General features: G+C 50.3%; 1 protein-coding gene across 2 annotated transcripts; it reads right to left on the bottom strand.

Annotated features, from left to right (window-relative positions):
- Positions 1 to 483: 483 nt before the first annotated feature.
- Positions 484 to 14,529, bottom strand: FAAH (fatty acid amide hydrolase). 2 transcript variants are annotated; one of them, XM_063407147.1, is made up of 15 exons: positions 14,228 to 14,529; positions 13,085 to 13,198; positions 12,257 to 12,400; positions 11,809 to 11,942; positions 10,598 to 10,804; positions 10,163 to 10,203; positions 9,489 to 9,613; positions 9,191 to 9,316; positions 8,872 to 8,969; positions 8,413 to 8,512; positions 8,090 to 8,130; positions 7,667 to 7,706; positions 6,993 to 7,101; positions 6,547 to 6,692; positions 484 to 1,141 (listed from the first exon to the last, which is right to left on the bottom strand). In XM_063407147.1, the coding sequence occupies exons 1-15, from the start codon at positions 14,390 to 14,392 to the stop codon at positions 1,106 to 1,108; spliced, it is 1,626 nt and encodes a 541-aa protein (XP_063263217.1). In that variant the 5' UTR covers positions 14,393 to 14,529; the 3' UTR covers positions 484 to 1,105. The 2 variants fall into 2 exon arrangements, with proteins under 2 accessions (XP_063263217.1, XP_063263216.1); XM_063407146.1 differs by lacking the exon at positions 484 to 1,141 and adding an exon at positions 6,128 to 6,466.
- Between the last annotated feature and the right edge of the window lie 13,230 nt (positions 14,530 to 27,759).

The raw sequence follows: 27,759 nt of genomic DNA, 5'->3' as shown, positions 1-27,759 counted from the left end.
AGTTAACATTTCCCTCAGTTTATGGTTCAACAGAGAACATCAGGCTTTGCAGTACTCCCTGCACAGCTGAACTGCTGGGTGGTGTGGAGACCTAGACAGCAAAAGAGTTCAGGAAGGGGACAAGTTTATGGAGGAGAGCTCTCTTGGCAGCTATTTAAACCCATGGGCTGACTGCAAGTCTTTGCCAAAAAGTCTCTTGGCCAAACAATGGCACAGCCAGAGAGGGAATTCTGCACTTGCCAGATTAAACTCTCCCACAAACATCTGCTACATCTGCTCCTGCCCACTGTTGGAAGTAAAATATTGCAATAAACTGCTCTTTGGTCTCACACCATACAGCAAATTATATTAAAATGTTGTTATTGGACCCTCTTGTTCCAGCATTAACTCCTTTTTTTTTTTTTTTTTTTTTTTTTTTTTTTTTTTTTACTCAGTTTAACTTTAACAATGAAGGACAATTTAGACAGAGACAAGATTTTTGCTGACTACTTTTAAACTGAACTTGGTGCCACTTTATTAAAACATTAATTCAGAGTTTTCAACTCACTATCTACTTTGCTTCAGGTGGCTGGAGTGAAGGGCCGGGAATGACAAGCCATCACACTGGAGGCTGGCTCCAGGAATCACCCATTTCTCTTTGTGCTTTGGGCAAGGGTCTCCACCTCCTTCCCGAAGTGCAGGCACAGCTGCTCCTGCCAAGGCAGAGCCCCGCAGTGCACGAGAGTCACTGCAGCCCCAGAGCTCCTGACACAGCCTGAAAAAGCACGGACTGTGCTGAGTCAGGGCACCAGGGCAGGCACGGGACAGTGCAGGAAGGGAGGGCAGAGGAAGAGGAGCGAGGGCGCAGCTGCCAGGCTGACAAACACCAGCCCTGTGCACCACAGGGTGCAGAGACAGTGGATGCAAACTGTGCTGCTGAGCACTGCTCTCACTAGGAGATGTAGACAAGCCTCGGGACAATGTCCCAGAAGTGTCATTCTGCTGATTTGTAGACTTGAGCTCTTTTCCTGCTGACCTCTTTCAGCCAGGGGTCTCTGTAGTGCCCTCGGTTCTTCTTTGTTGGCTCTTGTGACCGTGCTGACCAGCACCACCCCAGCAGGGAAGTTCAGCACGCTGTACAAATCGGTGTAGGAGGTGGCAGCTGGAACACAGAGCATGCAAAAAGGCAGAATTTAATGTGCTGGGCCAGCAGTGACCTTCAGATGACAACATGAATTGCAGGAATAGCAGACTGGAGTTGTTGGTCCATAGGAGGCCTTGAAAATGTGCTGCCTCACAGGGACTCTTGAAGGAGAGGTTTGAGCTCCAGAGAGTAGAGAGTGACCTGTGCCTTCACTTGTCACTGGTGGAGTGACAGGTGAAGATCAGATTAGAGATTAAATTAGAGAGATTAGATGTGCTCTAATTGGAGAGATTGGAGGGATCAGTTCAGAGTCTACATCTATCCCTGGGGAAAAAAACCCAGCTGTCTTTTCAAGATATTCCTGATGTCCAGTTGTGTAACATCACCGTGGGGATTTTGGATCTCAAAAGGTCATCGCTAGAGGGATGGAGGACCCTGACTGTTTGCTGGAAGCTATATAAAAAGGCCTTTTTCTGCAAGTCACACGCATTGAGCCTTCCTGCTGTTTGCAGAGTCTTGGGAAATGTGAGACAGCTGCATCCACAAGAGCCTGGTCCTGTACCAGAGTGGACCACAGCTGTCCTCACTGCCACTCTCTGCTGCAGGAGTAGCTCTGAGCTTTATGCAGCAGAAAAACAGGGAAAACTCCCCAATGAACAACTGGGACAGAGCTAATTGCTGCCCCATAATTATCCACACATCTTCAGCTCAGATGAGGTGGGGGTGTGGGGAGACCCACCCAGAGGCCTCTCCTTGGCTTTCCTTCAGAGGGAAGGAAGAGCAAGCACTGCATGGTTTGGGGATGTCCACAGGACTCCAGTGTCCTGCTGCAGCTCTGGGTGTGTGCAGGGGCTCCTCAGGGGACACCACCAAAGAGCTTCCCAGAGTAGCTGTGGTTGCAGGCTGGCCCCAGCACGGGACAAGGGATCACATCCAGCCTCAGCTCCCTCCGTTGGGATGAATTCCACGTGGTAAGCCTGAAGGAGAGGCAGAGAAGATGACAGAAGTGTCTGTTGGACAGCAGTGGCAGAACAATGCTGATACAGAGGAAAAGGAGGGAGGAAGCCTTCCTGGATACAACAACAACAACAATTAAGATAAAATCTGAGCTGTTCTTTGAAAGGGTTGAGGGATTTTGTTCTTCCATTTTTAGGTTTCCTGTTAGAATACCATGTGCTGCTGAGACCTAGACATTGTTGCTAGGTGTGTGTTTCAGAATGGATTTATTTGAGTATTTACCCAATCCTTTCCATGAACAGCTTTGGTTTAGAATTATATTGAAGGGAGATAGATCAACAGCAGTTTGTTTGGATGACTAAAAAGTTCCAATTCCTAAAAGCTTTGGTCATTCTGGTAGAGGTATTAAAAAACATGAATCCAAAATACTTCCACAAAACCTCCTTTCATTCTGCATGAGGATACAGGTAAGGAAAGGAAGCAGCAAAAGACATTTGGGCAAGCCCCAGGACATCCCCCTCAACACAGGCACAGCTTCAGGATTGTACTGCAGCTCCAAGAGAGATCCAGATTTGTAGTCTGGTTCACCACAGCTCTGCTGAACATCAGGCCATGAATGAATCCATCCCCTAAGAGATGTCCCACTTTACCTTAGCAAACAGACACGCATGAAACCACAGTACAGCTGTTTCTGCACCCTTTTCTGGCTACAGGGACACATCTGTCCCATGGTCCAGCCCCTGTCCTGCACAACCATTTCACAGCAAGTTTTCTGTACAAGAGTATTCCAGCTCTCTCACAAAAGACCTGGCCTTGTGGCTATTTTTTAGTCTGACCTCATTTTCCACCTGCAGTCTGAGATCCTTCCTGCTGTAAGTTCGACAAATGAGATGTGTTTCCAGGAAATACAGTCACTGCAGCTAACCTGATTCTTTTTTTTTCCTGAGAAAAAGGCTGGTCACTAGCCAAAAGTTTTGAATAAGCTCTTGTTTGCAGTAGATGAAAACATGTGAATATGGTTTCACAGAACTGCGACTATTCAAAATATCTTTGAAGCCATCAAATCTTCTTATGTGGTGTATGTTGTGGTTGTTTTTTTGTGTGTGTTTTTTTTTCTTTTTTTTGTTGTTGTTGTTGTTGTTGTTTTTGGTGGTGGCTCTTTTTTGTGTGTGTTTTGTTGGTTTGCCTATCTTGGGGTTTTTATGTTTATTTGTTGGGTTTGGTTTTCTGTGGGTTTTTTTTTTCAGGAGTGGGAGAGGGATCTGTTTTCACCTTAAAAAACCCCCGTGCCCATTTAATTTCAAACACTCCCACCAGTGACCAGTCAGCTTTTTAGGAGTTTTTCCTCTGCCCTATGGTTTTTCAGCCCACAGTGCACATCCATGGAGTGAGTGGCACTGATAGGGGCTGGAGGTGCAGGCTGGGGGGATGTTTCTCCTCAGGGAGGATTGTGAGGGTGTCCCAGGGAGCACAGATCCTGCCTGCTGGGAGGACACCAAAACAGCCTCTTCAGTGTTGCAAAACACCAGCTGAAAGAGGATACTCTCTATAAATAGACGGAGGCGGTGGAGGAAAATACCAGAGAGGAGAGGTGCTATTTAAACCCAAGGACAAAAACAAAATAAGGATAAACTGGAAGGGAGTAAAGAGCACAGGAAACATGAAGGTTCCCAACCAACAGAGCAGAGACAAGAGGAGGCCATCAATAAAACCAAATTGAAGCATAAAACTCAGCCGGTTTAAAGGAGGAACCTGGTCAGCCTGTGGCAGCACTGGATGCAGCTGTCCAGGAAAAACTTCCTGTCTGAGGTTCCTGATGTCAAAAGAGTTCATAAGGAAGCTACCTAAGCCACAGAGTACATGTACAAAATTTTTGACTTCTAATGTCTCTGTTTGATAGTTCATGCATGGCCTTAGCTCAGAACATTAACACCTAACACCTGAAATGAAGCATTCGCAACAAGAGACAGAAAATCCCCTCTGATAGATCCAGGTCTGCTCTCCTGTTTCTAACCCATCTTCCAGCCAGTAGAATACAAAGGAGCTGGATCATGTAGTGTTACCAGCTGTCCCTTGCCACGGGTGCTCCCCCTGCCCAGGACTGTTCTGTGGCTTAGTGCAAAAAGGAGAGGCTGAAAAATTAACCTTCTCTCAGTTCTCAAGCACCTGCTTGAGACAGGGAAGGGGCAGGGGATGCCTCTGAGATCTCAATGCCAAGAGACAAGGCAACCTCCCTAAATCTGGAGAGACACTGGCTCTGCTCCATGGGCTGGGTAGCACAGCTTGTAAGGGGAGAGCGTCCAGAGTAACCACTGCTCTCTGGTGGAGGGGCTTGTTTGGGTCCTGAAGCCAGTGGTCATGCTGCCATATCACGTTACCTTCTTGCCTGTTACAGACATGTCCTGTGGGATTATTCCTGTGGCAGCAGGGAGGAAGCTTGAGGAAGACATGAGAAACTGCTGACTGGAAAACTGAGGAGGATCCTCCCTGTTTGGACAGGGTGAGCAGCAAAATGAGCTAAACAACTCAGTGTGGATGTCACCAACCTCTCCCCACTTATTGGTCTTCATTGCCCCATCCCAGCCTTAAGTGCTTCAGTGCTGCCACTCACACCAGCCTCTTGCTGCCAGGCCGGGCTGGGAGCAGCCTCCAGCTGGCCCTTGTGGCAGCCTCAAGTCCCCAAAGCCACCCTGCAGCTCCGGCCCTGCCTGGTGCACTGTCCCATGGTCATGGGTGTGGCGTGCTGGAGGGCTCTGCTCAGGGCTTCCAGTGAGGAATAGTTACAGGTTCAGGTTCACTGGTGGCTCCAGGGCTTGGACTCTCACACCCTGCCCACCTCCATGCCAGGGAGAGAGGGGTTAAACTAACAGTGATGTGGTGCCTGGCTCGGGGAGCGGGGGTGCAGGTGGCACTGCCTTTCCTGGGACAAGTCCTCCAGGGCTGAATTTTAAAATAAACATACAACCTCATCCAGCAGCTTCTGTGGGGGAAGAAAGCACCTGTAACCACACCCAGGTGTGGCTCTACATAGCATTCAGTCACGGGATGCCTGGAGTTCCCTCTCTCCTGTTTTTCTAAGCCTGCTGATAAAGAATGGGGGTCCTTGGGGGCTGCTTTCTCTTTGGCTGTGATAAACACTATCCCAAGCCCTTGAAAGCACTCCATGATGTTGCATAGTTTAAAATACAATAACACGTTATAAAACCCAAACATTAATCCTGCCAGAGCTTTTTTATAATCTGCTTTTGACATTCCTGCATGGGAAAAACACTTTTGCATGGAGGTATTCCTTTCTGGAACACCCTTGGAAACCTGCCAGGAGCAGCCAGTGCTGCCAATCCCAGTGCCAGTGGCTGCCAGTGGCTGGAAAATCCTGCTGGAAAACCTGGCATGGGCCAAATGGGAGGAGAAGATGTGCAGGGCAGGCTGGCTGCTGCCCATCTGACCTGGCACGCTCAACACAGGCTTCAAACTGCAAGGGGGTGGATTTAGATAAGATATAAGAAATTCTTTCCTTCAGGTGGTGAGGCCCTGGCACAGGTTGCCCAGAGAAGCTGTGGATGCCTCATTCTTAGCAGTGTCCAGAACCTGGCTGGGTGGGGCTCTGAGCAACCTGGGAGAGTGGAAGGTGTCCCAGGCTGTGGAAGGGGATGGGAGGGACATATCTCTAAGGGCCCTTCCAGCCCAAACTGTTCTGTAATTCCACGATTTCTCCTTCATGCTGTGCAGGGTGCCAGCAGCCCTATGCTGTGGGAAGTGGGCCAGCTCCATCCCTGCTTGCCAGAGTCTGCACACAGGCTCAGCTTTCCCTTCTGACTGCTGGTCTGTGCGAGGGAAAACACCAGATTTCACCCTCAGGGAGCTGAGAACAGAGGGGAATCCCTGTTCCTACAGCACTCCAAGTAGCAGTCAGAGCATCTCAGGCAGAACCAGTTCCTGTGCCCCAGTTTCCCCATTTGTAAGAGAAAGCACATGTTCTTGTATTTCCCTGGGGTGATTAAAATCCACCCCAACCCCCCACACAAACACAGACTTGAAATAACAGACTCAGATAATAAAAAGTACTGTGTTAGGACAATGATTGGAAGAGCTCCACCACATCAGAGCTCGCCTTGCTCTCCCCTTGCTCCCGAAGCCAGCAGCCAGCCCGGCCATCACTGCATCCTCACTGAGGGGAACCAGAGTCCTGTGCGTCAGACCAAAGGATGGCCCACGCTGCTGTTAGCTGGGATCCTGCTCCAGCTGAGTGCCTGGGGCTCAGAAGAAACTGTTCTTCTTCAGGCTGAGGGTCTCCACCTCCTTCATGAAGCGCAGGCACAGCTCCTCCTGCCAGGGCAGGGCCACGCACTGCACGGCCACGGGCATCCCCACACTGCCGCGGAAAGCCTGGCACAGAGAGAGGGACAGGGCTTGGAATGTCCAGGGACAGGGGAGCTCGTGCCCCTGAGGAACCTGGCACCACTCACCTTGGCCAGGGTCCGGTCCCACCAGTCCTGGTAGTATCCCTTGTAGCTCTTCAGCTGCTCCTCATCCTCATCCGTTGCCAGCGTGACAGGGACGACGCCAGCAGGGAAGTCCAAGGCGTTGTAGAGCATGGTGTAGCTGACTGCCACTGGGGGAGAGGGGAGCTTGCAGTGCCAGCCTGCACAGGGAAAGCCTTCACCCCCCTGTGTGTGCGGGATTCCAGCTAATGGGGCCTTGCAGTGGGAACTCAGGGCTGGGGGATGAGAATCGGCCCTTTGGCTCCCACGCACCGGGGGCTGCTCCAGGTGCACCCCATGGGCTGGGCTGCAGCTGTCCCAAGAGCTGAGCTCCTCCTGCTGCTGCCCAGCACCCTGGGGATGTGAGGGGAGCAGGAGGGCTGCTCATGGTACTGGCACAGCGCCACAAAGGTCCCCTGGCAGTCCCCTACCTGAGAGCTTCCCCGGGTAGCCGATGCCAAGAGCAGGGCCCAGCATGGGGCAAAGCATGACATCCAGATTCAGCCTTTTCCACTGGGAAAGGAACTGGTGGCAAAAGTCCTGAGGAGGAAACGTGCTAGTGGTCAGTGGGGTGGATGTACTGTCCCACAGTGCTGGCTGAGGCTCTCCTTGAGCATCCAGCTGGGCTCTGGGCTCTTCTCTGGGAGCAGCCAACAGGCTGCATCAGGCCTGATCCTGCTACAATCCACCAAGGCTTTGCTGCCTGGACAATGTTCCTTCCAGCTCATAGAGCACCCTCTCCCTGGTGAACTGGAGGTGGGCAAAGACTGAGTGCACAGGCACATGGTGACTTGGGACATGGGCTTTTGTTTTTGGAAAACCAGAAGGGAAATAAAGGCAAGTCTGATGACTGACATTTTTATATGCAGGTGTCAAAAATTCAGGTCTGATTTGGCATCATGAACTTGCCAAAGTGTTGTCTTAATCTTCAGATGTGCTGAGGACTTGCACATCCAAGTGAGAACTGCTGAGGTGTGACGTGTTCCCATCTTACATCACCAGAGACCTGATCACCTCCTGACCTTGGTGAGTGCTGAATCTGCCCCTTCCCAAAGAGAAATCATACAAAAACTATTTAACCCCAAACTCGAGGGTAGTACTTTACCTCGATTTCCTGATGAAGACTCCATACTTCATCCACTGTGCTGTAAAAGGAAACAAACCCAATGAAAGGCATCCCTCCCTGTGCATACACCTTCTTTCTGCCTTGTGGGGAAGGCCATACCTCTTGGCATGATAGATGCATTAACCAGCGCTGAAGCCAACACCATATTTCATTCCCACAGGCTTCATCCTCTTCCTAAGCAAAAGTCTATGACCCTGCTCTCATTCCCACCCTCAATTTCTCAACAGTTTTCCAAACCCAGCAGGGTTATGGTGTTGACACAAATTGCTCTGTTTGCTCCCACCCTTGGATTTTCTGCCTTGCATTCTCTCAGACACATGCAGCTGCAGCAGTATCAATAATGTAGCAAACACTGCTGCAAAACAAATCTTCACACATTTTCTCAGGCTCAGATCTACTTACTTTTCTTTCATACTTCTTATGATACTTGACAATCGAGGTGCCTGAGCAGGAGAAAGTGAAAAAAAAATATGAATCCCACCTCTGTCCTCTGAGACAGCTCAATCATAAATAGAAGCTGTTTCCTCAGTGTTCAGGCCAGACTTGTGGATTTTCCCCAGAGGGGAGGGAGAGGGAACAGAAATCACTCCAATTTGGAGATGTGTCTGACCACAGCCAGATAACAATGCCCAGAGACTTCTCTATGAGAAAGCCTTACTGCAGTGGGAGACAAGTTATTCACATACAGCTTAACTGTGTCTACACCAGAAAGAAATGGACCTTACGAAAGGTTTGGAAATCCAGGAGAGGAGAGTTTTCATCCAGTGTGGTGCCTTTGCCAGCCAGAAGAACAGCCCCGAGCTGCCTTTCTCCATCTCCCCTTTGCTGAAAGGGAGAGGGGGGTTTAGCTGAGTAGTGGTAGGAAGCAATCACAGCAGATCAGCTTTTCCCAGGCCAACCCCTCTGAGCAGAGTATCTAAGTGACAAAAAGAGGTTTGCTCCATTCTGCTCGGCAACACTTGATTCTCAAACATTTACAGGATATCAGGCTCCTGTCCTCTTTCCAAGGGTGGTAATCCCAAAGAGAACCAAGGTGCAGCTGAATCACTTAATGGTAAGCCCCCCTACCAGCCATTACCTACATCCACTAAATCTGCTGCCTGTATCCCCAGTCCAGACAGACCCTAGGGAGGATTTTCATAGACAGGCACCAATCCCACCAAAGCACTCCAGGCCATACTTACAATTTCCTCACAAAGGAGCTGCCTCCATCTGAGAACATTCCCCTGACACAGTAGTTAAAGATCACGTAGTCCACATTGGTGAGTTCAAAGGGCACCAGCTGGAAGGACAAAGGAGGAAGGTATCAGTGGCACAGGCACTGTTTGGGAGAAGCCATTGAGGGCTTGAAACGGGCCGAGCTAGGCTGGGGATTTCCTGACAAGCCCACAGGAAAACCTCCATCCTTCCCTGAAAACAATGTTTTCCCTTTGAGCAACAACTGCTGAGTCAAAGGACACGGGGTGGGCTCGTCCCCCTATCCAAGCAGCCCCAGGCCCCTACCGTGTGGCCGGCCTCCTCCAGGAGCTCCTTGGTCTCGCGCACGGCGCGCCTCATGGCCGGGCTGGGCATGGTGAAGAAATCGGTCTCGTAGTAGCCAATGCGGAGGGGTTCTGTGCTGGAATACACCTGCAGGCACAGGGGATGCTGCCTGAAGGGTGCCAGGGGAGCCAGCAGCACGCCCACGCCATGGCGAGCCTGGGAAGCAGCACTCGGCTCTGCCCAGGTGCCCACCCATGGATCGGGCGTTTTCAGCCTGCAGCTCTCCCCAGGAATGTGTGGCCCCTCGGGGGTTCTGTACCTCTTCATTGAAGGGGAGGGGTGGCACTGTGCTGTCCAGGCTGAACATGTCCTCGCTCAGGAGGGCCCGCAGGCACAGAGCCAGGCTCTCCACGTCTTTAGCCAGTGGTCCCACTGCTGCAGCCACTGGAAGAGACCACACGAGAGCATCCATGGCTCAGGGTCTTTCAAGGGCATGTTCTGCAAAACCAGGACCTCTTGGCAATGTTTTGTCTTAATCTAGTGTTGGCAACAGTTCTTCTTTAAGAACTGGGCAGGGGATGCCCACAATGCCTTCCCACCCATAGGTCTATCATTATGGACCCAGAGTTGCTATCCATTAATGGATGTCTCCATTTCATGACTTAAAATAAAAATATAAACAAAAAGCTTTGTCAATCATGACATGAGGACAACATCAGACACTCCTTTTGACTGCTAATCTCACCCTCATGAAGCAGTGACAGACAGGCCACACCCCGTGGGTAACAGGTTGTATTGTGGTTTATGCCACACAAACGGTTCCTCTCAGCTCACTTTAAAAAAATAAAAATCACAGTATGGGGGCAGCTCTCTGAAAAAATCCTTGAAAGGGATCTTGCTTCTCTCTAAAGGTGATGGAAAAAGTCCCCCACAACCAGCTGAGGATCCTTCTCACCCCTGCCCTGCCATTGGGGGACAGACATCAACTCCTACCTGCCTTCTGCCCAACGACTCCAGACATTATTCCTCTTTTGCTGTAAAGAAAAGAAACACACAAAATACAGCAGCTGATTAGTTTTCATTGAAGGGAAAGGCTTTAAGCAGCTGCAAGTATTTAATTATTAAAACCGCAGATGTGAAGGTTGGCTGCAGGAAGGGCCCAGAGAAAACTCAAGAGACACAGTCTAGGCCTGAGTGATTTAGTCAGGAAGAACCATCCCCTCAGCATGAAAACGAAGAGGTTTCCCCACCTCTATTCTGGGGGAACCAGTGCCTCCCTCCATATAGGCCTCAGATATGCCCAGGCAGGAGGAACAAACCAGCTCTTCCCAGTTCCTCCCAAGTTTCCCTTGCCCACAGGAGCAGGAGCATCCCAGCACAGTGGTTGTGGAGTGGGTGTCACCCAGAGACCTGCATTTCTCACAGTACCTGAGTCTTTTCCCTGTGGGTTTGATTGCACAGATCCCACAGAAGGCAGCAGGAAAACGCAGACTCCCTCCTACATCTGTCCCAATGCCCAAGATGGACCCACCACCTCCCACAAGTGCTCCCTCTCCACCAGAGGAGCCTCCGGGGGTTCTGGTGTACAGCAGCGGGTTGCGGGTCTGACCAAAGATTAAGTTCTTGCAGTCATAGCTGAAAAGAGAGAGAGAAAAAGAGAGATTGCAAATGAGAAATTCAGGTATCTGCTCCTGTGGAACCCAGTCACTACTAGAAGACCTTGAGAAGGCAATCAGGTAATTCACTAGTTGTTCCACTGGCATCATTTACTGTGGGTGTGAAGACCATGAGCCTTTTCCTGGTGGTCCCAGGACCTGAATTCACTGACAGCTTATTTCACTGACAGCTTATTCACTGACATCAGACCTATCCCAGAGAGCACCTCTGGCAGCACAAATACATCAACCCTCCTGGAAAGTCTTCCTGTTCAGGCAGCTGAGTGCCACAGGTCACCCAAAGCTGAGTCCCTGCTTGAGCACAGGCCAAATGCCAGCTGCAGAAATATTTGACACTAGACTTCCCCAGAAAGTGGTGCAAAATCTGATAATCCCTAGGGCAACCTCTTTGTGTGGCTTTTTTGAACTGTGGTCAGTCATTGCCACATCACCTTAAGGAAGGCATTTCATAGGGCTTGGGCAGTGGTCACCCACAGAGCAGCTTTGCCACAGCTCACTTGGCAGGACACAGGGACACTAGAAGGGTGGCTGTCCAGCAGAGCACACCTGAGCACACCACATACCAATGACACCAAGAGTAGTCCTGCCAGATACAGCAGGAGGCTTGGGGCAGGATAATTTAAGGCCATTAGCTTAACTAGCTTCCCCTTCCATGAATATGTGTTTGCATTTTAGAGTTAATAGGATCACTGTTGAGAGGTTAATTTAAAAAAAGATAAAACCAGTTCCTCTCCTCTCCTCCTACTTTTCTGATTCTTTATTTCATGTGGAACTAAAGATAATTTTTATCCTCATGTAAATGTGTTTGTTTTTTAAAGTGAAATTTATAGACACAAAGAATGGAGACCAGGTGTTGTTATATAAAAAGAAGTGGGAAATGAGAATGAGACCAGATAAAAACCCTCCCTTGAGAGGAGGAAGAGAGCCCTGCTGCTATGCTGAGGGTTTGGAGCACCCACCTACCTGATGAGGGACTGGGGAACATTGGTTTTGACAAATGGAATTGCCCCCTGTCTCTTGAGCACCTGCACCACCACGCTGTCCTCTGCTGCGGGTTTATTGAGGTTCTTTATGAATCCCAACGTAGAATCATGACCCTGGGAACAGAGGACAATGAGGTTTTCAGATGGAGGACTGCAGTTCTCCCTGCCCCCACACTTTTATTTCCACATTTAAGTGCACACATGCATCTCCAGCCACCCACCCATCACACACACATTAAAGGTGTGTTGATGGCAAATCTGACCATACTCTCTGCTGGCTCACATGGGAGCAGCAAAGTCCTTCCCCTGTCCAGGCAGCCCATTCCACATCAGCTGTGACAAAGCCAGGTGCTGAGGCCAAAGCTCCCCCACCCCAAACTTCAACCCACGGGGATTTCGGGATACATGCGGAATTGTGCTGGTGGCACCTGGCAGTCGATGGAGTCTTTGATGCTGACAGGCACCCCATAGAGCAGACCTTGCTTCTCCATCAGCTTGGCTTTGCGGGCCTGGCTCTCGCTTTCCTGCAGGAACTCCGTGATGCAGTTGGTTTCTGTGGCAATTTGGACAGCCTTGGGGAAAGCAAGACAAGCCCAGAGGTGAGTCACAGCCCATGGTGCTGCACAATGACCTCTGTTCTTCACAGGACACCTGCCTCTTCCCCCTTCCCTCCTCCCCTTCTGCACAGCTGGTATCAGAGCAGCCCCTCCTGCTGCTTTTCAAGCCAAACTCCAAGATGGACACAGCTTCCAGCTTGTGTGTGCTGAAGGGAGGCACTCAGCTCAGATGAATACCACAGCCTGTTCTTCTGTTTGAGCTTCTAGGGTGGCATAAATGATAGTTCCAAAGAGAGAACCCAGGAAGTGATCAGAATGTTAGGGCAAAAGTACAGAATGAATATCAACACTGACATTTTGAGATTTAACAACCCATTTGGAGATGGAAGGGAGACAACAGCAGCACTCTGCAACTTCCCTAAAGGTACACCTGCCCTAGGGAAAGTGTGGGCTCTCCCAGGAGGGCACGGGCTCTGCAGATGCTGCTTGCTGCTCCTTTTTTCCTCCAAACCATGCTGAGAGCTATGACAGCCAGATGCCCAGCTCTCTAACCACCCACAGAGAGCCACAGAAGGACACACCACCACCCAGCGAGCAGTGACAGCTCAGCAGCATCTGAGCCAGGCTGGAGCCTTGTGCTGCGTTCCTCCCAAACACAGCCAGCCCCAGCATGAGTGAGATGTTGCCCCTGCTCCTCACCTTGCCCACGTAGGCATAGAAGACGTGGTCTGGAGGGAGGGAGCCATCTCGGAGTTTCTTGGAGAGCTCCGGCAAAGGCAGAGAGAGGATGGAGGCCGCATTCACGGAGGGATGCTGCGGGAAAGGTTGGACAGGCAATGTCACACTTCCACTTCAGTTGATGGGTTCCTCCTTTCTCCTTGGTCCCCTCCAACTCACCCCCAAAAATATCTGCCATTTAGTCGCTGAAGGTGGTATCTGCCTCAAGACCACATCCTGCTCTACCTGACACCAGTGAGCATGGTGTGAAACCCTCAGGGTCAGTACTACCCCGGCTTTCTCAGCCTTTCTTCCTGTTCGGACCAGTCACGCCAAGCACCTGCTAATTAAAATAAAGCCCTTCACACAGGTTTAGGCAGGTCATGGCCAGGCCTGGGGGAACAGCACAGTGCAGTGCTCTTGCTAAGTTACAGTGGGAGTTGGCGTCATGGTTATAGAAATTGTTCCATCAAGGAATGAAACCACAAGCAGAGCCAGTTCTCCCGGCACTATAATATATTTGCACAGGGAAGTGCAAAAACCAGGGAGCTCCTGAGCTGGTAATTTTTGGGTCAGCAGAGGTTTCTTCACCATCTACCAAACACCATGAAAAATGTATCAGACCTCACGCCTCCCAGCTGGACTCTGAACCTGACCGAGTTGGCTCCCGCCCGAGGCCGGGCCGCCTGCCGGGCACCATCGCATCCCTGCCCGCAACTGCGGCTGCACTTTGGCCTCTGCTGATAACACATCGCCTGTCGCCTCTTCCTGCTGCCTCCCCAGCCAGCCTGAGCCTCCCACCACGGCGGCGGCGAGCTTTCAGACGGGCATTTCCCCCTCCCGGCTGCCCGTGCCTGTTCCCGGGATAACGAGTTATCACCTCCCGCTGCCCCGCACGGCGCATCCTCCCCACCCCTGCCACTATCGCTGCGATGCTGAGCGGTACACACTCGCATTGGCTTAAAAAGGGAAAATAGGATCGCAGCGATGCCCGTGGGTCCGTATAAGGAGCCGGGCGAGCACCTGACAGGCGGGTGATCGCTGCCCCTCGCAGGGAGGGCGGCAGGGGAGGGGGTCCGGGGAGGAGGCCCCTCCGGGGGCTGCAGCGGCGGCCGCGGCGCTCACCTGCTCCCGAAAGCGCTGCACCGCCGCCTCCATCCGCACCAGGCTGCGCTCCTGCCGCTCCTGCGCCTCCGCCACCTTCCTCCAGAGCGCCCGGCGCCGCCGCCATCGCAGCAGCAGCAGCAGCAGGGCCGAGCCGCCGAGCAGGGCGGGCAGCGGCACCCGCATGGCCAGGCTGGGCTGGGCTGGGCTGGGCTGCGGCACCCCGAGAGCCCCGAGCACCCCGAGCCGCCCGCTCCGCTCCGCCCCGCCCGGCCAAGGACACCCGCCCGCCGCCCGCGGCAGAGCGAGCCAAAACCCGGGCGGGATTCCCGGCCGGACAGGGATTTACCCGGCTTCTCCAGCGCAGCGCGGCGGGGAGGGGGAGCTGCAGGAGCAGGAAAAGCTGCTGGGTGACAGCTCGCCCCTCCCTGTGCTGGGTGGTCTCTGGCTGATAAGGTTTATTGGTTTTTCCCTTCGCCCCGGGAGGTTTTGATCTCCCCGTAATTTTTCAGCTCCTCTGGGGATAATTTTGGCTTGGAGGATGACGGCAGCACGGAGGGGAGTCCCAAAGGTACCTGACTCTTCTGCGTTTCCTGGAGCCAAGCGGCTGTGTGGGAAAAAGAAACAGTAAGTGTCGCAGGCTGTGCCCAGCGGAGTTCACTTGTCACTGGCAGAGCATGGGTGTGTCTGGGCTGTGCAAAGTGCAGCGGCATCTAACAGCCAAATCTGGCATCCCTGCTCTCTGCAGCCTTGCACTCCGTGTTGAGGGAAACTCCAAAATAATTTCTTCATCACCCGCCCCACAAAGGGTCTGTCCTTAAAAAAAACCCTCCACGACTTCCAAAAGTCTGTTAGAAAATATTTCAAGCTGTCCAGTTTAGATACTGCCCGTAGGATTGTGAAAAACCCGTTGAGAAGAATCTGGGATGTTTTTTCACTTCCCAGCAGGATGGGCTGATCCCAAGCCACCCCCGATGCTGAGCTAGAAAATGTGGTGGGCTACATGCACACAGACTCCTTTTTCCTGGCTTTATTGCTCAGGCCACTGGCTTTATTCCTTTCAGTCTTCAGGATCTCAGAGCTCCTCTGAAGCACCGGAGCCACTTGTGCCAGAGCCTGGCACCCTTGGAGGGAGCTCTGTGCAGTGCATCCACAATGTCCTGGGGTGTGCTGGATGTACTCCGTGTCCTGGGGCTCTTTGCTGGAGGGTGTTGGAGCCTCAAAAATACTCAGTCCTCATGAACTCCGTGTCCTTCTTGCTCTGAGAGTATGCAGCTGCCTGTTATCTGCGTCAAGGAAATCACATGCAAGAACAGCAGTTTTCCCAGCAGTTTTTTTCCTTTAACTTCTTTTTTTCCTTTCCCCTCCCTGCCCTTTTTCAGACTGTTGGGCTCAGAGGGTTATACAAGATTGCAAACTCCCAAGGGCACTGCAGTTGGCTCACAGGAGAGGAGTGGGTTGGCAGGAGTGCCTTTCCCATGAGTGAGGAGGATGTAATCAGCTCAAGGCTGGCACACCATGCGCTGTCTGGGATCCAGATCTCCCCTTTCCTTCCTTCTCACCCTGAAGGCTCCTGGAGGCTCCAGGAGTTCCTGTACTGATCTCACCTCATGGCAGCACAGTGCCAAAACGGGGCTGTTCCCCTGCAGGCTGTAAAATCATGTGCACTGAGGTCTTTCAATGTGAGAACAAGAAAGGTGGGGAACTTTGGAGGAATAGGAGTTAAAACTAGTTCTTGTAGAAGACAAAATTACTTCTCCAGCCTTCTTCCCCCTCATTTAAATCCTGCTTAAAATCTCTCATGCAGGAACAATTTTCAACTTCTGCAGTTCAGTTTGTGAAAGGGAAGAGAACAAAGTAGGAGATTTATGCCTGGAGCACCTGCACCTCCAGGAGCTGCTGCTGGAGAATCTCCTCCTCCCCTTTCCTGCAGAAGTGTTGGGGTGAATAAGTGGGGTGGAAGCATCAGTCAGGACAGTGGTAAGGCTTGGGTCTCTGCTGGGGCCAGCCAGGTCCAGGAGGATGACTCAGGGCACGGGAAATCCCAAAATGCAGCAGGTGTGACCCAGCTGCCAGCAGAGATGGGCCAGTGGATGGCACAGGGCAGAGGAGTGCCAGCATTCACAGGTGGTGGCTGGCAAGGCCCTGCCCAGGACAATGTGCCTGGGACTGGCTAAGTGAGGTAAAATGGGTCTGTTCTTGTTCCCCATGGCCTGGGGTGACAGCCAGCTGCTGGCCTGTGGGTGCCCTGATGTCCCTTTGGGACTCTGGTGTCTCTTTGGTGGATGAGCACTTTTCTGCTGTTATGTCCATAGGGCTGCCCACGTGCTACTGCAAATGGGGCTTGAATCTTGGAGTGCTGGAATTGAGGACTGATCCTATTCCTCCTCCTCCTCCACTGCCTGGCAGGGCTGGAGCCTGTGGCTAAGGGAGGTCAAAAGGATCTGCTGGATCTGTGAATGCTTCACAGACCTCCCTGTGTCCACAGAGCTGTAACTGGGTGGGTGCCACCACACCCCAGAGAAGCTGGAACCCTGCAGTTACCAAAGGAGGGGCACAAAGTTGTCATCTTCTCTCTGTTACAAATCACACAGGGTCAGCCAGACTGGCTGGGGCTGAAGGACCAGCTAGTTCCTGTTCACCTGACACCAGAGCAGTGCAAGGCCATGGCAAATACACAGAGGTGTTTTCCTTAGCACTGGCTCCTGGCATCCAGAGTGCTCTGGCTTCTTAAGAGAGGTTAGGGTTGAATGACTAATAGCTGTGTGCTCATATAGATATTTCTTGTGTGAAGCAATCCGATTCTGGCACTCCCAGCATCCTGGAGCTGGGAGATCCATAGTTTATCCATGTGCTGTAGGGAAGCAACATCTCCTGTTGGCCTCCCACAGCTGATTTCACTTACTCTTATTTCCAGGGATGAAATAAGAAATAGTTTGCTATTCACTTGGGAATTTTACACTTCTGTTCTTCCATTTCACCCTGCTGCTTTTAGCCTGTCTCCCAGAAACGAACAACCTGCTCCTACCTCCAATTCCAGTCACCTGCTTCCTGGGATCTGGCTCTCTGGAAGAAGATTCAAGCTACATTTACAACAGCCAGCAGTCCTTCTTGTTTAATTTCTCCTCTCCTTGTAGGCTTCTGACTCTTGCGTGGAGTTAGTCAACTTGATCTGCAAGAAGGTGAAGCAATTCCATGCAGAGCTGGAGCTTAACCCCTGCAAGAAGGTTGTTCAGCAGCTTGGGCAAGAGGCAGTGTCACATGTGAGCGATTTCTTTTGTCCCTGCAAGAAAACTGCATGTTTCAACCAAATTGCTCACTTGGTGATGCTTTTATTGTTCATTTTGTGGTCACTTCTGCCTCGAGAAGTGGCTTGTCCTCCTCACTGCCTGTGCCCCAGATCTCTGTCTGCGAGGGCTGGTTGCTCCCAAAGCTGCTTCAAGCTGGAGTGTGTGAGTTACCACAATCAATTCGAACACGTGGTTTGTTGCCAGCTTTGTGGACTCTGTTCTGAAGCAGATTAGGAAGTGCTCATGTGTTTTCTCCACCAGCAGAGTGGAGGAAAAGCTGCCCTAGGAGAGGGCAATGACTTGGCATGTGCAAATTGCTTTTGCACAAACTCTCTTGTTCCTTGTGTACATAGCAGCTGTTGCATGGCAGCTTGAAGGAAAAGCTGAAGAGATCATAACAGAGGGATCCCTAGGGTGGAAGGGACTCCTTGGGAGATCCCTGATATTGCTGAGGGCACCTTAAGCAACAGCCTCTGAAAAGCTTCTTTCTATATAAATGAGGGAGCAGGGACTTAGTTCTAACGGTGTCTGTGTTACAGGAATCTGAGTCCAAACAGCTTTGCATTAAAAATAAATAAGCAAGACAAAAAAAAAAAAAAAAAAAAAAAAAAAAAAAAAAAAAAAAAAAAAACAAACCACAAAACAAAACAAAACAACAACAACAACAACAACAACAACAACAAAAACAAAAACAAACAAACAAAAAAAAACAAAAACAAAAAAAAGAAGAAGAAGAAGAAATTTTAAGTGAGTAAATTTACTCCTGTAGTTGTTTTACACAGCTCAATGAAGATAATTTTATTGGCAATCATGAGTGATTACAGTATTATCTGCCATCAAAAAAGTTATTTTTTGAACGCTAAAGGAATTAATGATACATAAAACTGTGCTTAGATTGAGTGCATTCATCAGCAGAAATGCCTCGTGCTGGCACTGCTGCACTGTAATTACTCTGTCTGCTCAGAGGAGGAGAGCAGGAGATGGGGGTGGTGTGTGTACTGCCACAGATTTACAAACACTTCCACTCTGAGCAGCTCGGGCAGGGGGAGCAGAGCCAGGACAGCAAAGCTGGTGAGCAGGGGGACAAGTTTCACACATCCTTTTTCTTTATTGTGCATCACAGAGTGAAGAATGGGGGTAATCTCTGTTTGAGACTTTATAGGGGGAAGCCTCAGAATATCAAATATCAAAGGATGAGTCCAGTCTGTTGGAGTCCTAGAAACTTAGGATCTGAGATTTTGTAGGACGCTTTGCAGTCTTTGTAGGATACTGCTTCATGGTGTGATCAATTGATAAAATCAGTCCTGGGGTCACAGGCAGTCACTGTCCAGCCCTGGGAGAGTGATGGTGATGGTGGGAAGGGTGGAGGTGTTGTCCCCAAGGGACATCTGCTCATGCCATGTGCTTTGGGACAGCCCATTGTGCTGCTGTTTTGTGGGGCTAGGGGCATGTCTCAGCAGGGGTGGGGTGAAGAAATGCAGAAGAAATTCTCCCCAGCTTGCTGCCTGCCCTGTGGTCCTTCAAGGGAGTCATGATACTGGGAAGAACATTTCCAGGCTGGGGCATTGCAGGAAAAGCTGTTGCAGGAATTGTGGGCAATATGTGCAGGGCAGCAGGATGCTTTCTATGCTACAAAGGCCTTGGAAGGGCTTTCAAAAGGAGTGTGATGGTTCCAGCCCCTTTAGGGAGCCCATGGGCCCCCTGCTCCCAGGGCTGCTTTCCCTGAGATTCTCCTCGGGGTTGCTGTTCCCTGAGGTATATAGGACTTTTGAGCTTTTCTTGCCCAAAAGGTCCCATGCCAGACCCAGAGAAGACAAACTGAGTCTGCCAGTCCATGTTTCCAAGGTTGTTTATTCTTTCATGATCTCTCAGTTCTTTCTCAGCTCTGCAGGGTGTCCCCAGCAGAGCAGGACACGTGTCGGACTGGCCGGATCAGAGGGTCCCGGACTTTATGTGCGGTCTCCCAGACCCAACCACCATTCACAATGTACTTTTTATTTACAAAATCTTACCAATACTTACTACCTATGTTAACATGTCACTTCTACTCTAAACCAATCCTTGTGATACAACTCAGCAGAAAATGGGGGACGAGAACAAAAACAAGGAGGAGAGGATGACTCCCCAATTCTTCCATCTTGCCTCTTCAAACCCATATACTAAAAATCCTAGATTCTACATTCACACTCTGTGATAAACTAACTACTACTTATTTTGAATTCTCTCAGCTTGTGAGTCTTCATACAATATGGGCATTCACTCCCACGGCCAGGGATCAGAGGCAGTGTCCTCCTGGGCTCTGTGTGAGGCTGGCTGAGCCCCTTGGACAGATCCCAGACCCCCTGTCCGGTCTCCAAACCCTCCAGGGCGGCCAGAGGGATGTCCTGGACTCCGCCACCCTGCCGTGATGGACCAGTGCTCTGCTCGAGCAGGGAACGCAAAACCTGCCGTGATCTCCATCTCTGGTACTCAGCTGCCTCCTGAGCTCACCCCTGAGCTAAAGGAGGAAAGGGCAGGGAGCGTTTCCATTGCAGGGAGCACCAGGGGAGCGATCCCTGCAGCGCCCAGGGGAAGCCGGGCTGGGCTTGGCCTGTCGGGTGCAGCCAGCAGAGAGCAGGGCTGAGCTGCAGGAGCCGCCTGCGCCGAGTCCTCTGCACATAAACCCTGCCCTGTGTGCTCCGAGCCTGGAGTACCGCACGGAGCAAAATGCGCTTTTCGGGCTGTTTGAGTGATGAGACAGCCCGAGCTTTTGTGGGGAGCAGCACGTTGATTTCAGGGGGTTTTAAGGGCTGTTACCAAGTGCTGGGAGTTCTGCTGTTGATCCATTGAGACCACGTTGTTTTTGCTAAGGAGAGCATCCCAGCAGAACCTGATCCTGCAAATTGTCAACTTTGCTGCTTTCGGGATTTGTTGCCGTGGCCAGGACCGTGCCTCAAGTCTGGCAGGCTGCCTGCCCTTTCGAGGAGAACCACGGAATCTTTTGGGTTGGAGAGCACCTCTGGTGTCACTCCAAGCCTTAACCCAGCTCTGCCAAGTACACCACTAAAACACATCCCTAAGTGCCACATCTGCACATCTCTGAAGTGCCTCCAGTTTTTGTGACACAGACACTTCCCTGGGCAGCCTGTTGCAGTGCTTGAATGAGCAAAGGCATCTCCCCCCTTTCTGAATGCACATCGCAGAGAAGGGGAAACACTTGATATTATCTGTGTTTGAAGCGCCATGGCCCAAGTTTTGAGGCTAACAGGGGCTGCCCAAGTTTAAACCTGACTGTCTTCCCCAAAAGTGGTGTTGTTCTGTAGTGTGGAGTTCAGATTCCAATTGGGTCTTGTGTCACAGCAGGGTCCTGAGCCCTGAGTGACTGGGCTGAATCCAAACCTCCTTGGCCACTGGCGCTGTGGGTTTGCTTGCCTGGCAAAAAAAGTACACACACACACGGAGGTTTCCTTTTTTCCTTCCCCTTCCCCTTCCCCTTCCCTTCTCTCCCTCTCCTTTTCGAGATTCCCGACTTTCTGAACAGGCCAGGAGAGGGAGACAGCCAGCCAGTTACAGCACAGCCCAGATTTCCAGCTCTGCCTGCTTACCCTGGGATGGAAGCTAACACACTTTAGAAATTCACACTGATTTTCCCAGGGGAAAGGTTTCGTCTGTGCAGGTCCCCCAGCTGACCTGCAATTTACATTTACACAAGCAAGATAGACATTGGGCAGGAGGGGAAACTGAGGCACGGGGCAGGGTGCCTGGAGGGATGTTGTTAGTGGCATCTTGGTGATGACTTCCTGGGCCCTACTGCAGGTTGGGATTGCCCTGTGTTGGTCACTGCAAACATCCCTGTGGTGTGAGGCAGGTCCTCGGGTGGTCTGTGGGGGTCCATTTGAGCATCCCCACAGATGTCACCTCTGCAGGGACACACGGTGCCCAGCAGGAGTGCACCCCCTGCCCCCTCAGTGCCGAGTGTCTCTGCAGGGTCTGTGCAATCAGCAGCTGCTCCCTGCTTCAGACCCTGACAGAGCAGTGGTGGGACCCCCGCCCATGCCAAGCTGCTTTTGTGTGGATGCTGACAACATGGTCAGAGGGAAATTTTTAGGCATCAGGCAGCAGCAGAACCAGTGGGAAGGCAAGTCAGATAGACTTTCCCAGCATTGCTCTGGAGGAAGACATTCCAAACAATTTCCAATCTTGCACCTGCTGTTTTTGCAACTTGTTTACTTGCCCAGATATTTATGAAAAGGTGTTGATCTGAATGACCAATCATGTCCAACTGCATTGGAACACTGTATAAAAAGGATGTGCCTTTTAATAAACATTGCTGTATTTCCTCAAAGGAGATTGGAGTATATTGTTATTTCAGCCATCTCGAATATAATATTGACACTTTTGGTGAGATCACCCATCACTGTGGAGGCTCCAGGGGCAGAGATGTGGAGGGGCAGTGCTGGGGAGGCCCTTGGTGACTCCTGCCTTGTCATCTTCTCAAAGCCATTGGAAAGCCACAAAGCATCACGGCCCAGCAAACACCTCAATGGATTGATCAGCCCCTCCCATTACCTTCCCTTCTCCTCTCATCCCTCCCGGGCCAGCACCACCAAAGGACTGGTGAGAGCACCCCCGTGCTGCAAATAAATAAATAAATAAATAAATAAATAAATAAATAAATAAATAACCAAATAAAAATGCTGACGTGGAGAAGTCAATCAGCTTTGTGTGGCCTTGTAATATCTCATTTTATCCGCGCCACGCTTTATTAAATTCTCATAAACCTGTCAATGAGGACAGATACCATTTCAGTTTACCCCATTAGTTCTACACAATGACATCGGGGGAGAGAAAGGCAGGGAGGTGGTGGGGAGGCACTTGGCGTGGAGAAAAGAGGAATGAATTCAAAGAAAGAAAAAAAAAAGAGAAAACAGGAGCCAAAACTCACGTTCGTGACAATAATGTAATAACATCAGCTCGGGGAAAGTAATTGAATTAAGTGGATTTCATTAATGGTTTTAAGATTTAGAAATGTAAATAATAGGTAGGACTCTTCAGTGGGACTCTGGTTTAGGTAACTGCATCCCTGAGAATAAGAAATGCTTTGCTGTTAAATGTGATGTCAGATAGTTTTGTTACTCCTCCAGTTTCATGCCTGCAAAGCATATTTTGCAGTTTTAAAGCCGGGTGTGTTTATCATCTTTCCTTTCTAACTTCAGACGGAGCTTAATTCAGGAGTATTTGCATGAACCCTTCTTAGCCAGTCCCTATCAGTTATTTGCACCGCCAGGAATAAAGTATTATTTCTCCCGAGCTGCTTTGGAGAACTTCCTGGCTGCGGGGTTGCTGTGCTGTGGAGCCTGCTGTCTATTTACATGTTCATTAAAGGCAGCAGCAGTGCTGCTCTCTGCAGAGGGGCCGGACTCAGCCCCTGGAGTAAAGTGCTGGCAGCAGTGAGGTTACACCGGGCTTAGGCCAGTGGGGATGGAGAATCCAGCCGACAGGTAGGATGAGCTGGGAGGTTTAGAAATGACTGTCATGGGAACTCGTTCTGCTCTAAATATTATTGGATTTTCATTTAGGAACCTATCAGAGTGCAAGAATAAAGTCTGAGCTGCCTAACCCACATAGGTCTAAACAAACAGTCCTCCCTTCTGCTCTGGGATCTGTTGGCTCGCGGATTGGAAAAGGTTCTTCAGTAAGGCACGGGCTGAGTCTCAGGGAAACCTACTGTGCCAGGCAGAATAGGGGGCTTTGCATTTATTCAGGCTGAAAATCTTCCCCTTTGCAGGATGAAGACTCTCTCTGGTCTGTGCCACAGGGATGCTCCATCCCCACTTGTCCCCTTAGCTCTGTGTGGGCAGTAGCAGCACGGGCTGGAAAAAGTTCTCCCATGGCTTTTGCTCCAGTGCCACAGCCAGTGGGCAGCTCTGCATGCACCAGGTCACCCTGACGTGTCCTTTGGGGACCTCCCTTCTGGCCTCACCTGGGATCTGCAGTCATCTCTGCTAGTGATGGCCTCAGCTCTGCTTCTGTGGCTGCAGATCCTTCAGCTGCTTCCCATCCAGTGGGATCTCAGGACCCACACAGCCTCAAACACCTCATAAGCCTTCTCCCAGCCTTCTCCTATCACCTTCATAAGCCTTTCCCCATCACCCTTATAGGCTTATCTGGAAAGAGCCTAAATGTCCTAAGTCCATGCCAAACCTGGCCCAGCTCATGTGGGCAAAGGAGAGAGTTGCCAGATTATTAATGCAGAAATGGAGGGTTCAAGCAAGTAACACATTTTCTTCAGGGTGTTTCTTAAGAAGGTTTTTTGCAAAAAAACCCTAAACAAAACAAAACAAACAAACAAGACCCCCACAAACCCAAAAAAAACAAAACCAACAAACCAAATAGAAGGGAAAAGAGAATACTTCAGTTCTTCCTGGAGAATTTGATATTTCTTACTACTGTCCACTTGCCATATTGCTGTAAAGGGAAGCTGGGGTAGAACAGAAGGATTTGTTTCTTCCTTTATGGGAAAATAAAATAAGAACAAGAAGAACATTGCAATTAAACAAATTAAACAAATCCTTCACCAGTCTCCCTGCATTAGAAAAGAAAACCCAATCACCCTATTAGTGATCAAATTCTTAAAACCAGCCCCTGACTTAGCAACATCCCTCTGACAGATCCCTTCTTTCTGACCTTACCACTGTGGCAGAGGGAGAGGCAGCTGCAGGCTGGGCTCCTGCCCTGGGCTCTCCTAAGGATGCTCTGGCTGTGTGCAAGGTGCTGGGGTGGGATCAGAGGCTTTCCCTTCTCTACAAACTCTTTACAAAAGTGGAACTCTGCCTTCCTGCCTAGAAATGGGACAGTTTGTGGTTCTGCTCTGGAAGTTGAGGTGCTCAGCAATGCAGCAAGATGACAGCTGGGAGGAGACTTACACAGCCCTATAGACAGGGAAGGACTTTTTTGCTTGGAGAGCCATTAAATAGTTTGCCATGGTAAGATCCAGAGGATGCTATTTTCTACAGATAAAATCAGGTTATTTTTCATTAGCTGCAAAAGGCTGTTGGTGGTGGCAAAGCTTGCCACCAGGTCTGTATCTCGACACAACATGAGCAGATAGGAACAATGTCATAAAAATAACTGAAATCCACTGAGGGCTCTGTTGAACTGCCTTTCTAAAGTGCAAAGGTGAAGCAAAAAGCAGTGGGGTAGCCCTGATCCAAGAAGTTGTGCCATTGGGTTGGGAAGTGCATACACATTGAGCAGGAGATGTGAGCATGCCAGAGCCACCCCAGTCTGCTGGAACTGCATGTGGATGGGAGCCTGGCCCTGGCTGCAGCATTTTGTCCAAGCAAGACTGAAGCTTTTCTATGGGGCTGTCCTGGTACTGTCTTCACTGACAAGGTCCCTGCTGAGCCAGGAGCCTGTTAGAAGCAGACAGGGAAAGAACAGCCCTGCAAGCCAAGGAAATCAGACTCCAGATGATTTACATGGAGCATGAGGGGCACCAGAAGGGCAGCCAGCCCAGAAAATGAGATTATAAACTACCATCCCTTGCTACACGCTGGGATGTGGCTACAGGGTGGCCCTGTGGCATCATTTGGAGAGGCAGTCGTGGTCTGCTGTTGAAAGCAGAAGGCTTTTATCTTGTCAGATTGGAAAAGCCCATGTCCTGAGGAGTGTCTGAGAATGTAGGCAGTCCTGCCTTCCCTCCTGAAGCCTTTTCCTGACCTGTGTGCAGTGCCTGTCACCTTCAGAGGCCACGAGAACATCCCAGCTGCTCGCTGCCACATCTTGCTGTCCCCATGGCATGGTCTGGAGAGGTCTGTGAAGAGGCAGTCTGGTGGACTGAGATGGTGGAAGAGAAGAAGCCCTTCCTCCAGGTGGCCAGGTCCTACAGAGAGCAGTACTTGAGGTGGACCCACTCTTGCATTCAAACTTGCTGCTATGGGGCAAGTGGGACCTGCAGGGCATCACTTGTAGTTTAAACATTGATTTTTTTGGGGAAAGGAGAGGTGAAAGGAACCTAGAAAGGGGATACAGGAGCCCTAATGTGGATGCACCAAGCTCCTTAAACCGATTTAGGGTTCAAGCTGGGTCAGTGTTGCATCTGAGCCAAGAAAATCCAAAGTATTCCATTTGCTGATGCAAGTGTGAAACCTGCTGCTAGAGGCTTGAGTTTAATGTTCTTCACTGCTGTGATGTGGACACAGGAGGGGAAAAGCAGCACGAAAAGGAGTCCTCAGAAGAGGCAGAGCCTGGTGTTTTATCAGAGCTGGCATGGATGTGGTTAATAAGATAATCTCTGGACCCTCCAACACAAAGAGAAAGTGAGTTTTCTGATCCATAAAGGATCAGTCTGCAGGAAGCCCCATCAGACTCCTCAGCGTGAAATTACACCACAGCAGGGGGGTACAGTCTTGCTACTGTACAACATTAGAGAGATGAATTAGGACTTGACATTCATGTGCTTAATATGCCTATTCCTGGCATTATCCCACAAGGACCAGTCCCCGGCAAGGACTTACGGTCACCGGGTCTAGGGCTGCTCATTTGCTCGCTTCCAGAGCCAGGCTATCAGGCTTCCCCATCCAATCTCTCCTCATCAGGAGCAGGGGGGAGCACAGCCCAGCTCCTCTATCTCACAGCAATCTGCTCTGGGGAATAACCACCAGGTGCACCCTTGTTTCTGGAATAAATCACAGCGATCCTCTGGACTGGTGAGTGTGGAACGAGGGGAAAAATACATAAAAGCATGGCTTGGTCCTCAAGAAGCTGAGAAAAAGGGAAAGAGCCAACCCCAAAAGTATGTGTCTTGCATAGTTGCTGCTAACAAAAAATGAATATTTACTGGAAAGGGAAGTCTCGGCAGGTCTGTATTAGGAGTTACTCAAACTGGGTTTGCCTCTGCAGTGTTAAACTGGTTGGAGGTGTGCCTTGGACAAACATGGGCACTCTGAGCTACTTTACCAAATGGGCTTTGTCAAGAAGCCAGAGTATTTCCAAGCCCCAGGTCTGGGCTGTGTGAAAATTCCTGCCTGTTTGAACTCTGAGCCAGGACAGAGTGCTTTTGGTTTGTTTTTTTATCCATGAAATATTTTGTTGAGAACAAAATTTTAGGGGGATGGGGAGAATCTACTCCAAATTCTGGAAGAAATAAAAAGAAAAATGTTGGCTACAAGGCCGAATAGTTTTTGAACGGATCATTTTCCAAGAAGAAATCCAATTTTTTTTTTTTTCAGAGAGTAGCTGTCCTGCAGGAAATTCCTGATTTCAGGGACGTGCCGCACTTCTGGCAAGTGCACTTGTGATCAAACTGATTGAAATGCCATTTAATTGGAACTGTTTTCAGAATGCAGAATGAGCTAAAACTTGGCAAAAGTAATGGGGGGAAGCATGGACAGACCCAGGAGAAATAAATGAGAAGCAGAATCCTCCCAGAAGCTGATTTTGCAATGGTCTAGCATGGAGAAAGGGCGAGAGCCTCCCCAGCATGAGCACATCCTTGTGGCTGTGATCACTTTGTGTGGCATGTGGGCACTTTGCAGCTCACAAATCCTGCTCCTCCAGCTCTCCTCTTCTGCTGTGCTCCCTGGGAAAGGGGGGCAGGGATGTGGTGGGATCCTGGCACTCGTCTGGCCATGGAAGTGGTGCTCAGCCTGAACATGCAGGATCAGTCCTGAGCCTGGCCAAACAGAAACGTCCCTTGTTTTGGACAGATGCAGGGAATGCTCAGACTTGTAACCCATTTCTACAGCACTTTGAATATGGATACATTCTTACTTGCCCCACTTAAGGAGGGATAAAGCAGAGAGTTCACAATCAAATTCAAGGAAATTGAATGAACTGGGACTCTAAAACACACAGCTGCTGTACCAATATGGGGACAGCATCACCATGCTCCTTGACTGGGTTCTTCTCTCTGTCAAAGCCATGGTAACCCATGGGGGTGGAGGTGAGGATTTCCATGGGTTCTTTTTTCCTTAAGCAGAGATTTTGTGGGAATATCAAATCTAAATCAGAGCTAACGTTGTCATGGATGAAATCAAATAACAATGTATATACCCAGATATTTTTTAATATTTTAATCTTTTCCATGTGATGGATTTTCTGGATCTGGGCTCCTACACCCTGACACCAAGCCAGGCATGGATATGATTCTTGGACATGTAGAGCAGGCTTTGGTGAATGCAGTTGCCATTGGACAAACAGCACATGGAGTTCAAGGCTGAGGTGGATGGATAACCCACCCCTATGGACAGGATGAGCTTCCCCCAATGTTTCCTCTCCCCA

The sequence above is a fragment of the Prinia subflava genome, chromosome 10 (genome assembly GCF_021018805.1).
Source record: "Prinia subflava isolate CZ2003 ecotype Zambia chromosome 10, Cam_Psub_1.2, whole genome shotgun sequence".
NCBI classification, from domain to species: domain Eukaryota; kingdom Metazoa; phylum Chordata; class Aves; order Passeriformes; family Cisticolidae; genus Prinia; species Prinia subflava.
This window is presented reverse-complemented; position numbering and strand designations above follow the sequence as displayed.